A 13,982-nucleotide genomic window follows, 5' to 3' on the forward strand; every position below is an offset into this window, starting at 1 on the left:
CAAATTGTTTCTGTGCATCTCTGCTTGCAAAATAATCTCATCTCACTGATGCAACAGAGTAGCTACTGTCTCTGATATTGCTTAGGTGAATGGGCCTGATCAGAACAGGAAAGCTGAAAAAAACCCTGTTCTCTTGTATGACAAGTCTTATTATGTTCCTGACAAGAATGCTTCACCTCACTTTTCAGATTCAGAGGGAAACCTATATCAAAACAACCAGCTGCTACAGATAACACTGACCATGCACAGAGTTATCATCCCCTCTGAGGATGTGCTCCGAAAACTAATTGATCTATATCCTTTATAATGCTTACCCGTAGTTATTAAGGTAAGGTAATACAGAAATACATTGACAGAATGGTAAGTGTATACAACCTACAGGTCAATATTAATAAATTGGTGCATTCACCTCTGCATCTCATGATGACTGAAAGGCTAAATTTAGTGCTTAAGAAAAGTCTTCATATTTTAAAACAAACCTGGGAAGATGTTATCAGTGATCTAGGGTAGTAGATATATGGAGAAGGCTTTCCAGAAAATTACATGGCAATTGCAATCTCAGACCCAGTGTTTGTAATTATTTATGTACAGAAAAATTTTCATATTATGCTAGCCTAGTCTATGTCAGATAATCATCGAAAGATATGCACTAAGTCTTGGATTACCTTCTCCATGCAAATAAAAGTTAAAATGTTCCAAAAATTGAAGTGGGTAAATTTTAAAACAATCCCCAGACTAATTATCGTATTTTGGGGCCTCAATGTTTTGTGAAAATATATTTTCACAAAATTAGTTTGTGGCTCATCAGATGCTCATAAAAAAGATGCTAAGAGCATGAATATGGGCATAACTGCTCTCTCTTATCTAGAGGATTCATAGCTGTGGAAGATACTGCCTAACTCTATTAGCTTTACTGAATGTTTGTTCATAATTAATGAATCATAACATAATTAGGGACCAATCCTGAGAGACACCAAGCACCTCTGAGACAGGCATTTACTTGGTACAACTTGTTTTAGTTAGTACTTCCCCCCACAACTCTAATTTTTATTGGTTTCCAATTAGTATAGCTGTGCAAAACAGACCTGCCATGACAGTAGTCAGACTTCCCTAGATACCCACACTATGCAGCATCCAAGATATCAAGCAGTTACTTTTTAGAGTGTAGAATAAGTGGCATTTAATTTAGGGTCCTGCATTTCCTCAGAAATAACAAGATATGGGGCTCAATTCTCACTTACATTGAGACACTCCCATTTACAGTGTAAACCAAACAAATAGCTGACTTACAGAGGTAACTTGCTTCCCAGGGTCAAGAAAAGAATCCTGTTTTCAATCAATAATAACTACAACTGGAGTAGCACCTTTGTAAATGAAGGCAAAATTAGGTCCATCACCTGTAAAGAATATAGATAAATTAGATATTAAAGTGTGGGGATTTTGCTCTACAATAGTAGAAACAAAGGGGACTTGATTCCACACCAACCCAAATATACCATGTGATCAATTCTAGAGCCCTCAATCCTCAATAAATAGGAGTTCGGTTCAAATTCTCTTCAAGCTGTTGCTGACAGCCCCCACTCCTTTCTGATCATTTTTTTTTATAATGGAACAAAATAATTGTTTACATCTTCCCTATGGAACTAGGGTTTTCTGCAGTCAGGGAAGTAATTCATTTGTCAATTTTTAAATTCCACACACTCAGACTTTCCAGCCAGATATAAGTATTTGCAAAGCCAGTGGTGGACTAAAGCAGATCTGAATGGATCAGCTAATCTGGGCTTTGAGGTTTTTGAAGTTGCCTTCAAATTTCCAGCTCCACCACTCTTCATCCCTCAAAATTACATGACCAGCTCTGGTCAATTTGCAGTAGATTTGGGTCACATTTAGATTAATCTGACCCTCCGACAGTCTGTACATTATCTTCTTTAAATAGGTGCACAATACTTCATACAGAGATGCATTTTCTCTCTCTGCAGGAGAAAAATATTCATAATGCCCATAATATATTTTTCCTGAACTGATCGTCCATATATGTAAATTACCATTTATAGAATAAAAATAAATGTTCTCTTTGCAGTTAATATATATTTCACAGTTCAAAAATATTTCTCTCCAGCATTATCTCTGGTAAATCACAACAGTTAACAGGCAGTTCTCCATAAAAATGGTCCTTGATGAATTTAGTACTATTCTATAACCTTTTGCTTATAACCTTTTGTTTCATATGTTAACAAGCTGTATGAATGGACAAGTCCTAATGAAAATTGGGAAGCAAATTACCAAGAAGCAAACTAAAAAGCAAAGGTTCATTTAACTACTTAACACCTCTCAGCACTTGATGAAATACGTCAGTGTTATTTATAACTGTCCTATTTATATCTGTCCTTCACTAATGATTTCAGAAGAATAACATGCACAAAGACCTGATCCAATGTCCATGGAAGGCAATGGAAAAGTTCCCACTGGCTTCAATCAGTGAGCATTGTATCAGGCCCTAGGAAATACTGAACATGTCAAGTTTCAGATCGTGGATGCAGGGCCGGCTCTAGGCACCAGTGCAGGAAGCAGGTGCTTGGGGCGGCCAATGGAAAGGGGTGGCACGTCCGGGTCTTTGGTGTCAGGTCCCTCAATCCCTCTCGGAGTGAAGGACTGGCCGCCGAAGAATGAAGCGGTGCGATAGGGTTGCCACCGAAGTGCCGCCAATCGCGGCTTTATTTTATTTATTTATTTTTCTTCGCCACTTGGGGTGGCAAAAAAGCTGGAGCCGGCCCTGCGTGGATGAACTGCCATGCTTTCCTTAACAGTTCTCTACATATCTGGATGCTTTAGAAAAGAAATCTGGGCTTTGTGTAAAGATATGCTATTTTGTAAGGTAAGAATTTTTTGCATAAATGTATCTGTGAAATAAAATAAGTGATACAATTACATGCTAGCAATTACTGTTCAAGCTGGTCATGTGGTGCCACAAATAAGAGTGACTATGCATTTCTTAAGTTAGCATTCAAAAGAGGAATGATATTCCCATAGACTTCCTTAAAGTTTTACTTGCACAGATCTATGCACAATGGCCCAAATGGTTTGGTGCAAATCCATTAAAATCAATGGATGAATTCAGCTACATGTTATGGGTGGATAATTATGACCCTGAGCCTCCAAAAGCCTGAGCGCCCTCAACTTGTATTGACATCACTGAAAGTTGAGAGTGATCAGCAACTGGTTGAATTGGGCCCTATGTTACCATACAGTTTTCTCTTTCAAATAAAGCAATGTTGAATACTTAGGCTATATCAATATGAAGCACAACTCCTGATTGCATTCAATAAGAAGTTGTACTTAATCAACTGCAGTATTACCCTAGGAAATTATTTCCTTTTTTCCTTCTATTACATTTAATTTAATGGTTGATATATTAGTTAAAGAATGTTTTTATTAAAGAGTCATCATTTGCCAACAATTTTTGCATAGCACTAATGCTTTCATCAGTACTTAGACCAGGAAATAAATGGTAGATGCGGGCAAATGTTGGCTTTTCAATAGTGACCATTTTACTACCTCAAAAAGGGGTACTTCATTAATGCAGAATGGTTCAGTATTTTACAGGATATTATGGAATACATTTTCAAATTGTGCACATGTAAAATTCACAAATGCACACACCTACAGGAGAGTACATATGCCCATTTATTAGAGCAAACCCAGGTTTTGGGTGTGCATGGCTTGCAAGCCAAATAAGCTGAATGGAAAGATGAGACCTAATACATGCAATCTGACCACCTCATGTACAAGGCACTATTTCTCAGGAAATATCTTGTACATATCAAGTTAAACTGTATCACCCATAACAATTTCTATTTATTTGTGGGTGGCGGGTTTCCACTCCCCCACCCAATATATAATAAAGAAAAATAAACCAGGCATTGACTTCACTGTCAAACTAACTGATTTAAAAAAAACAAGGAGTTTGTTGTAGAATTTGGTGGTACAGATAAGCACCATATAAAGAAAAAGTAATAGACTAGATCCTTGGCTTGTATAAAACTGTGTAGCTTTATTGAAGTCAGTGGAGCTATGCTGACTTACACAAGCTGAGGATCTGCCCAATATATTTAAAGGTCTGAGCACTGAGCCAACTCACTGTGTTATTTAATATTTATGTATGTGTAGATACTATGGTGAGATGATCAGATAGGTAGAAGTTTGTCACATACACAGTCATTACAAAGCAATAAGACAGAATTGGTAGTGTCAATACAAGTGTTTGATTCTTGCATTATAAACTCTCTATTTGGATAGAACAGTGTACTTTGGAGAAGGGAAGCAAAATTTAAAATCTGAGTGACCAAAAGAGCATAGAAGTTATAAACCAGACTAGATGTTTGCCTTGCAGCATTACTGGTGTTTCAGTTACACAAATAACCAGCAAAATTCTTTATTTTATTATTCTATTTTCCATTCACAATAGGTATTGGATAACAGAGTTCTGGATCATGTTCAAAATGGATTCTAGTCTAATTAACACCATGGAGGAATTTCAGAAATTGGTGAGAGCTAATGGTGAGGAGTTACACTGTCGCCTAATTGACACAACTCAAATGTGAGTGTCAAGGTTTTAATATGTTTGGAAAACAAAACAATATTGCCATCTCACTTCCCTAAAATAATAGTAACCAATCTCCAACAGCTCGATTAGGAATATTTCCAAATGTCTGATATTAGCAATGTGCAAAAGATTTACCCCTGTGCAGTGGGCCAGCATGTGACAATTTAAGTCCCATTAAAGCTCTCAAAATATGGCTTCAATTTAACTTAATTGCTGCAGAGATCTTGTGCCGACCCTCTGCACAGGGTAAACTTCACTCTAAGGAACACAGTGAAGAAAGATTTTGAAAGACTTAATTCCTTGAAAGGGCAGTGAGAAAGGAGAACACATTTTACTCAGAGTGTACATGATGTAAAACAGTGGACTTTTTAAAAGCCAAAATTCAGGTCACTAGGGAGACAATATAGGATTCATTTCATTATGTCTAATTCCTAATGTTATTTTATGTGTTGTTGCTGGTCTTATTATCTGGTCAAGAATTGATCCCAGAGCACCTAGAAAAATAAAGTGCACAGGGGCTGTATCTCACGTGGCTCTCTCCTGAGAAGAGACTCTTCCTATTTTTAAATAAGAGTGAGAAACAGGCAGCAGAATTTGACCCACAATTTATAGCTGGCCATAGAGTATAAGCTTCCTTATGAGATTCTGTTGAGCTGCCCATGAAGACAATAAGGGGCAATAACAAGGCATAACGGACAGACCAAATCCTGTTGCCACTGAATCCTATTGACTTTAATGGGACTGGGATTTGATCCAATGGATACAGCAAACTGGAGAGAGTTAAGAACAACAATGCTGAGGAGATATCACTATGGCTGTATTCTTTTTCATAATGTAATTTTACTATATTTAAAGGGTACTTTAAAAATGCATGCTAAAAGCATTCGACAGGACTGTTGTCATAATACCTTTTATTGGCCCAACTTCCAGTAAAAGATATTACCTCACTCACCATGTCTCTCTAATATCCTGGGACCAACATGGCTACAACTACACTGCATATGTCATAATATCCATTATTCATAATGAATATAAAGAAATTGTTCTTTTGCAATTCAAATCATTCATCCGTTTTCAACTGCAATAAATCATGTTTTGGGGGAAATGTAAATTAGTTTTCCTGCAAAAATCAACCTCCATTTTAGTGTAAACCTTTTCCTATTTTTTATAAAAAGAAATTCCCGGGATTGGTCCCGAAAGCTTACACAGCGGATAAAGCCCAACACCAGTAAGAAAAGGAAAGTCTCACTTCTCTTTGATCATCTAGAGCCGGAAGAGCTATCAGACCACCTCACCTACCTTGAATTTAAGTCCTTCCGAAGAATATCAGTAAGTGATCAGCTTTTGGCTAGAACAAAACAAAACAACTAACTTTCTGTGCATGTGGTTGGACTCACTTTCATCCTGATCCTTACTTTGTTTTTTCAAAAAGTGTTTGTATTGGGTCAGGGGAGCTAGCAGTGGAGAGGGCAGACAGTTTTGACCCCCTTATGTTCAGACAGTAGGTTGGGTCAAGAAGGAGAGGTTGAGGAACAAGCTATCTCCTTTCACTCAAAACAGTGTTTAAGCTGATGCAAGTGGCATGGGGGTTGGGGTGGGGGGTGACTGGAGAATGGGGAGAGCAAAGCATTGCAGGAGCTAAGCTGCCTGATTCTGTCTCCCTGGGGTACTCACCCCACTATGACAGCAGAGGGGTGCTGCAGCACTTCTTTACAAGGGGTCCCGGAGAGCCCTGAAACCCCTTAAATATTGAAGTAACACTTTGTTTTAAACAGGCCAATTGGGGCTGTACCTGACTGTCTTTTTTTCTTTGTCACACTAAAGAAAAGGCCAGTATGGTTTGATATTCTTTGTGTGTCAACCAAAAAAGAGTGCACAGCAGGTTCAAAGCAGCAAGGAAGGGCAGTGTGTTTGTGGGTATAGCTGATCCTTTCCCCACCCCGGAAATGTGTACAATACTGGTATGAAAGCTGCTGAGATAAGATGCATAGCTAAAAGAACAAAGAGACTCATCTTTTGGATGGTATCACTAGAATCTGAAGTGTAAGTTTTGCAGTTAGAGGGATGTTGAACAGATTGCAAAAAAAATCTCTCCTAGTCATGCATCAGTGCACTTTATTTTAAGCTCCAGGTACGTGACTCCTCATGTGTTATGTTAAAATCTAACAGCCTTGGGACTGAAGTCACGCATTTACGCATAGGGTCCTACCTGTAGGCAGTAATAATACTTAACGCTTATATAATGCTTAACATTTTCAAAGCTCTGTGCAGATGCTAATTAATTAATGATTAATGGGAATAACAAGTATGATGCACAGTCAGAGTCTTGGTTCCCTCATAGTTCTCAGCCAGTTACTTAGCTGTGTAACATAGGTTCCTGCATACTTTACTAGTGATAATCTGAGATAAAAAATTAGTTCACTGGGACCTTGGTTAGGAAAAGAAAGTGCTTTATCCATTAAACAATGTGATTATTTAACTCCTTGCAGAATGCCTCCCTACTATGGTAGCCTAATACTTGTCCCTGCTATGGGAGAGACTATGCAAATTAGATGATGTAATGCTAACATGAGAGTAACTATTCATACAGTCACTCATTCTAAGGCTAGCAGTTACCATCAAATCATTAATGTTTCTCCAGTATTTCCTGTATTGGATCCAGTAGCTTGTCTGACTTCAGCGTATCTGCCAAAAAGGCATTCAGTCTTGGTATTGAGAGAGAGAACCCACCACTTCTCTTGGCAGTTTATTCCAAAGGTTAATTTCCCTCGCTGTTTTTTTTTTTTTTTAAAGGACACACACACCCAATCTCTCTCGCTCTCTCTCTCTCACACTCACACACACACCAACTGTATTTCTCATTTGAATTTGTCTGGCTTTAATTTCTACTCATTCCATCTAAATGTCTTAATGCCTGTGTTTAATTCTCTGAGCATGTCCAGTGTGAACAAGATGTTACTATTGGGGGAAAAAAGCACAGGTTTTAAGAGCTGAGCTTTTGAGTTTGATGGAATTATGACAAAATGGTGGGATAACACGTGTGTTTATTCGTAGGGTCTGATAACCTGTGTAGGTCCTAAATCTCGAAATAGCTAAGCCACTTGAACTTCAGGAGATGCTTACACAGAATTACACTTTTTTTAGGAAAGTGTACTGGTGAACTCAGCTTAATGGTGTTATAAGACTTGGGCTGGTTTCCATTTTACAAAAAATACCCAAGTATTCAGAAATCAGGTCTGAGAGATTCTGGTCCACAATTTTGCAATTTGAATTCCACTTCTTTTCCTAACTAGTTGTGGGATGCAACCTTGTAACAGGATGGTTAATAGATTCCCCCTCCATAATTATCTAAAAAAGATACTAAGGTGGGCTGATAAATTACTGATATTCAAATGCTCTAAGCTGAAAACATCATTGCTCCAATGCTGCAAGCTAGAGCAAGAACAAAATGACCTTTGAATTCAGATCTCTCACATGGCCATCTATGAGTCTATGCTGTTTTCAGTTGTTTCATTCAGCCTTTATCTTGTTCAGTTTGGGGCAGATGAACTGTGTTTGTTCTTAGTAAAAACACAAGTTGGAGATGAAAAGGTATGTTTATTCTGAATGAAATTAACCTTTATTTGCTCTGTGCAAAATTACTTTCCATTCCAATCTTGTTAAATAACCTTGATAATAAATTCAGACACCAACATTCTTCTGAAAGCTTGTCTAATACATTATATAAAAATGTGCCCAACATTATAGGGAAGTCTTCTGGCATTTTCCGGAAGGGAGAACTTCTGGTAACCAAGATAATCTAATCAAACTTATTAATGATTGTACTGAAACCAATACAAAGACAATAATTATATAGTTAAATCCTGAAAAATTATCCAGCTCCGTAGAGTGGCTGCTTGGGTTCCATGTTACTGCCAAATCTGGCTTTGGTCCAAAATTCAAACAATGGCAGTGAACAGTCTGTAATCTCACAGACAACTCTGCTTATTATTGTTAATATTTCTTCCATTTTTAATTTAGCAAGAGGAACAAAGCAAGGTTGTCAGATGTCATCTCTACTTTTTTTACATGGATTTTGAACCGTTGATAGCTCGTATTAGTAAAAAAACAAAAGCAAGAAGGAGGCTGTAGGGAACATAAAGCAGCCTTACGAGCTGACAATTTACTACTTTTTATTACAGATCCATCTCTTCCAGTTTCTGTTTTTATAGGCTTACTAGAGGAATTAATTTTCCACTTGGTATAAAATCAAATTTAATAAGTCAGAATTGGTGCATAGGCTGTGGATCTGAGCCTAATTTTTTTTTCACAGTTTGGATTGTTCCAAATACTGTGGGAAAAAAAACAACACTGAATCAAATACTTGCATAGTAAATGATCCTGAAGTATCAAGGAAATTCAAAGGCTGGACATTGGTTCAATACACGGAATCAGATATCTCCCTTGATCTTGATGAGCAAAGTGCTTTGATAAAGATGAGCATTCTTTCTTGATTGTTGTAACAAATGCAGGTGTTCCCTTACACTTTGGACCATTGTGGTTAAATTAAATAAGACATTGTTGCAAGCTACCTGGCAAAATAAGAAGTCACAAGCCTGATTCTGAAATTATGTTGACTTCATTGGAATTGTTCCTTCATTGGAATATTTACACTAGCATAAGTGAGATCAGAATCAGTGCCTTGAGATAAAGTTATATCTTCCCTAAAATTAAGCTACTTCTCAAGGGCTAGATTGAGCCATTAACCTCACTCTATAACCTTCTCTGAAGGACCACTGAATTAAGTGAATCCATGAAGTTGCTGAAGGTGGGACAAGTACATGTGCCTCTCCTACCGACCAGGGTTAGGAGCTTCTGTGTCAGAAGGCTCAAAGCCAGATTGAGTCTTCTAGACCATCCCAGTTGGGAATGCAGGATTGAAGGCCCTGTATCTCTCCCCACCCTTGTTCCCTTGCTGGTCTGCAACTAAGACTGGTGGACCCCAGGGAATGCTTTTCACACACCTCCTGTTTCCTCCTTCAGACTGACTTGAGTGCGTGGTTCAGACATGAGTGGCCTTGGCAAGATGCACAGCCACATATTGCAGGTTAATGTAAATTAAAAACTTCTACATCAGACAGGGCTTCTGCATCTTTGTATGGTTACCATGAGCAGTGACCACAAGATGGCTGTAATATTTAGTTAATTCACATCAGTCAATTTCCTTTGGAATGGGTGCATAGAAGAAAACTCAATTTGTTTTCACTAACAGTAGAAGTCAGAAGTTGCTGGACACTGGAATTCTAAATTATGATCACTTACATACCCCACAAGAACCTCCCTTTGAGAGATCCTAATTCAAAAGATGCTTGCTGCTTACTAACAGCTCTAAATAAAAAAAAACAACAACATACCTGTCACTTTGTCTGCCTTCAAGCACAGCAGAGGAAGGTGAAACATTAGAAGCATTGAGAGAGAATTCCACCACCAATCCATTTCATTAATATGTAACAGTCATAGTATAGCTTATGGACTGGATTCTTTGGTTCATCACAGCCACTTTATGCCACTCAGGCAAAGTGAAGTGGACATATTTTGGCCAGCGGTGGCCAGTAGAGAATTCCCCTTATGTGAGGGAAATCTCAACTCGTGTCAAGTTGTCAGAGGCATAGCTTCCTGTTGCACCAGCAGTCCTCCTTTCATCTTTGGCATTATTGCATGCCGGGGGAACAGGATGGGAGCATGGTGGAACGGAGCTTTGTTACCTATATCACAGTGGCATAAAGTCATTTGGGGAGCGTCAGCTGGCTCCCAGACTGAAGCCCCTCTACTTCCCTGTGCTGAGCAGAGCTTAGGGATGGGGGATGATTTCCACCCTATAGATATAAAATACATAACATGTCACTGTATTTTATTTAGCAAGAAGATCTATATCTGCATGGAGGCTTCATGGAATATACAAAGTCTGGATGAAGTTTAATTTTGTTTTTGTTTTTTAGTTCTCAGATTACCAGAATTACATTGTAAACAGCTGTGTAAAGGAGAATCCAACAATGGAAAGGTCCATTGCTCTTTGTAATGGTATCTCCCAATGGGTACAACTAATGGTACTCAGTAGGCCAACACCACAGCTTCGGGCTGAAGTGTTCATCAAGTTTATTCATGTTGCACAGGTCAGTTTCACTTTGACCTTTTTGTTTTTGACATATGTCCTTTCTTTGAAACTGTCAGCCCTTTAATTATTCCTCCTTCACTACTACTTGTACTCTCCAGTGGGATCAGTTGGGAGGAAGAGTTGGCAGTGGTCTCTGTTTTTATACCAAATGATCGAGTATCACCTTATTGTCAACTGCAGTAGGTCTCTCCCTTGAGACCCATATTGTAGACCCCATTTGCCCAAAGCAGCTAGACTTCCTTTTGAACCACTCAAGACTTTTCCTTAACCTTCCAGAGGTGTCACCATTTAGAGACCCTATTTGCTAGTGAATTACTGTGATAAAGAGAACATGCTCAAGATTCTCCTGAACAGGAGCACTGAATATTGTTAAAATCTTACCTTTGCACTGAAGAGAGGCATCCTTTGGAGATGCTCTCTGCTCGTAGAATAAAAAGGCTTTTTGTAGAAAGGAAGAGCTCACACACCACCCCAAGAAATGAGAACACTGCTTGAGTATAAAAATGGAGTAAGATTGTTTAAAAATGGTAACCAAGAATGATGTGCTAGAAAGGAAATTGTTAGGAACTCTGTAGAACCAATGGTATCTAGGCCCCAGCTAAAAAGGAAAGCATAGTTTGGATGTATACATTTCACAACTTCAAACCTTAAGTAATTAATATTGTTTGTCAATACAGAAGCTCCACCAGTTGCAGAATTTCAATACTTTAATGGCAGTGATAGGAGGTCTCTGTCACAGCTCTATCTCCAGACTCAAGGAAACAAGCTCTTATGTTCCTCATGAGGTCAACAAGGTCAGTATCACTGTCCTTGGTATCATAAACGTACAGTTTAGATACCATCAGGCAAACAATTTTTATTCCCTCTCCCCCACCCCCCAAATTCCATTTGCAGATTAAAAGATTCCAAATACGTGGTGATGGAAGTGGGGGGAGGGGGAAGATGGGGAGTTGGTGACTTGATGCTGTATTTTTAAGGATATCTAATTAAAAATAATCTTAATTTGTGAAGCTAAAATCTGAGGGATTAAGTGATTCAGAATCTGAAAATATTGGCGGATTGCTTTTTAAAATATTATTAAACGGCAGTAATATTTGTGTAAGCAGTTGTAAACTAGGTTTCATTTGAAGCCAGAAGATTTAGACCTTTAGGGTTACCTTCATTTTGTTTTGTTTTGTAAATCTTGGCTTGGCTTTCTGGAGGATAAAAACAGGTCAGTAAACAATAATATGGGCTGTCTCTATACCATCTGAAGAGACAAATATGTTCACATGAACAAAATCATGAAAACAGAAAATGCGATTAATTTTACTACTTTGTTTATTTTCTTTAGGTGTTTAATGAAATGACAGAACTGCTCTCATCTTATAGGAACTATGACAATTATCGACGTGCCTACAATGAGTGCACTAACTTTAAGATCCCAATCCTTGGGGTCCACTTGAAAGACCTGATCTCCCTTTATGAGGCCATGCCAAATTACTTAGAGGACCAAAAAATTAATGTGCATAAACTACAGTCTCTGTATAACCACATAAATGAACTGATACAACTCCAGGAGATGGCACCTCCCTTAGAAGCTAATAAGGATCTTGTTCATCTGCTCACGGTAGGTCTGTAAGATCACAGAAACACTGCCTATTTTGAACTGATTTTCATGCATTTCTCAAGTGTTTAAAGCTAAATATATACTTTTCTACAGCTAATATGAAAAAAGTAAGGTTTTTAGGGTACAGTAGGGGTTACACAGTAGTCCCGGTGAGGACATGGGCTGTAGGAAAAGGTAGTCGATAATACAGGCTGTTTGGTAGCTGCCTTGGGGTTATTTTTATAGGAAGGAATGAAGACATTTGTCTGTGCTCTCCTACATTAGCAAGCACTGCCTCACTTTCCCTAAGGAGGCACTAACTAGGGCAAAGCTGCCTTTACTCCCCGGATACACCTGGAAAAATAGAAGGTCTTATAAAAGTCTCCAGGTATGCTGGAGGGGTTTGCTGTGCCTGTTACTGATAGTAGCTGCTGTGTGCTTCAACATGAGAAGGGAGAGGCATCATAAGATGCTATTGGGATAAAGGTACCTCAGTTCTGAGGACTATTTTACTTTACTTTGTGAAGCTGCTGTATGGTACCAGCAAAGATTGTCTGGAATTAGCTTGTGTTTATGTATTGGGGGTAGCCGTGTTACTCTGTATCCACAAAAACAACAAGGAGTCCGGTGGCACCTTAAAGACTAATCGATAACAGCTTATTTGGGCATAAGTTCACGAAAGTTTATGCCCAAATAAATCTGTTAGTCTTTAAGATGCCACCGGACTCCTTGTTGTTCTTGTGTTTATGGTGGTTCTTTCTGGAATATCTCTGCCAGGACAATGTTACTAGTTCTGAAGGGATGCTATCCAAATTAAATAAGAGATGTGCATGTGTCTCAATATCATTGTTTTAGTCAAAAACGATTAAAGGTCTAGAAAACATGACCTATGTGGGAAGATTTTAGAAATTGGGTTTGTTTAGTTGGAGAAGAGAAGATTGAGGGGGGGACATAAGTTTTCAAATACATAAAGGGTTGTTACAAGGAGGATGGAGAAAAATGGTTCTCCTTAACCTCTGAGGATAGGACAAGAAGCAATGGGCTTAAGTTGCAGCAAGGGCGGTTTAGGTTGGACATTAGGAAAAACTTTCTGTCAGGGTGGTTAAGCACTGGAATAAATTGCCTAGGAAGGTTGTGAAATCTCCATCATTGCACATTTTTAAGAGCAGGTTAGACAAAGACCTGTCAGGGATGGTCTAGATCAGGGATAGGCAACCTCTGGCACGCATGCCAAAGGCTGATTTTCAGTGGCACTCACACTGCCTGAGTCCTGGCCAGCAGTCCGGGGGCTCTGCATTTTAATTTAATTTTAAATGAAGCTTCTTAAACATTTTAAAAACCTTATTTACTTTACATACAACAATAGATTAGTTATATATTATAGACTTATAGAAAGAGACCTTCTAAAAACGTTAATGTATTCCTGGCACGCGAAACCTTAAATTAGAGTGAATAAATGAAGACTCGGCACACCACTTCTGAAAGGTTGCCGACCCTTGGTATAGATAATACTTAGTCCTGCCATGAGTGCAGGGGACTGGACTAGATGACCTCTCAAGGTCCCTTCCAGTCCAAGATTCTATTTGCTCTTAGAGTGTTATCAAACTATGAAGAATTATTAATAGGCACTTACTTTT

At 38.5% G+C, this 13,982-nt stretch overlaps 1 protein-coding gene across 15 annotated transcripts in view; it reads left to right on the forward strand.

The window, feature by feature from the left end:
• The window catches only part of RASGRP1 (RAS guanyl releasing protein 1), an 81,442-nt gene that overhangs the window by 32,387 nt on the left and 35,073 nt on the right, over positions 1-13,982 (forward strand). For 8 of the 15 annotated variants that reach the window (XR_002889791.3, XR_002889790.3, XM_024111164.3 and 5 more), the window contains 7 exons: positions 189-294; positions 2,816-2,875; positions 4,466-4,597; positions 5,779-5,932; positions 10,582-10,755; positions 11,435-11,551; positions 12,091-12,366. Coding sequence is in view for 13 of the 15 variants with exons in the window: in XM_024111164.3 (XP_023966932.1) it covers positions 189-294; positions 2,816-2,875; positions 4,466-4,597; positions 5,779-5,932; positions 10,582-10,755; positions 11,435-11,551; positions 12,091-12,366 (1,019 nt within the window). In the remaining 2 variants the exon portion in view is untranslated. Of the gene's footprint in view, positions 1-188; positions 329-2,155; positions 2,876-4,465; positions 4,598-5,778; positions 5,933-10,581; positions 10,756-11,434; positions 11,552-12,090; positions 12,367-13,982 lie in introns of those variants that run through there. The other 7 variants (XM_065593225.1, XM_065593224.1, XM_042857433.2 and 4 more) reach the window with 6 other exon arrangements.

The sequence above is a fragment of the Chrysemys picta genome, chromosome 4 (assembly GCF_011386835.1).
Source record: "Chrysemys picta bellii isolate R12L10 chromosome 4, ASM1138683v2, whole genome shotgun sequence".
Lineage (NCBI taxonomy): Eukaryota > Metazoa > Chordata > Testudines > Emydidae > Chrysemys > Chrysemys picta.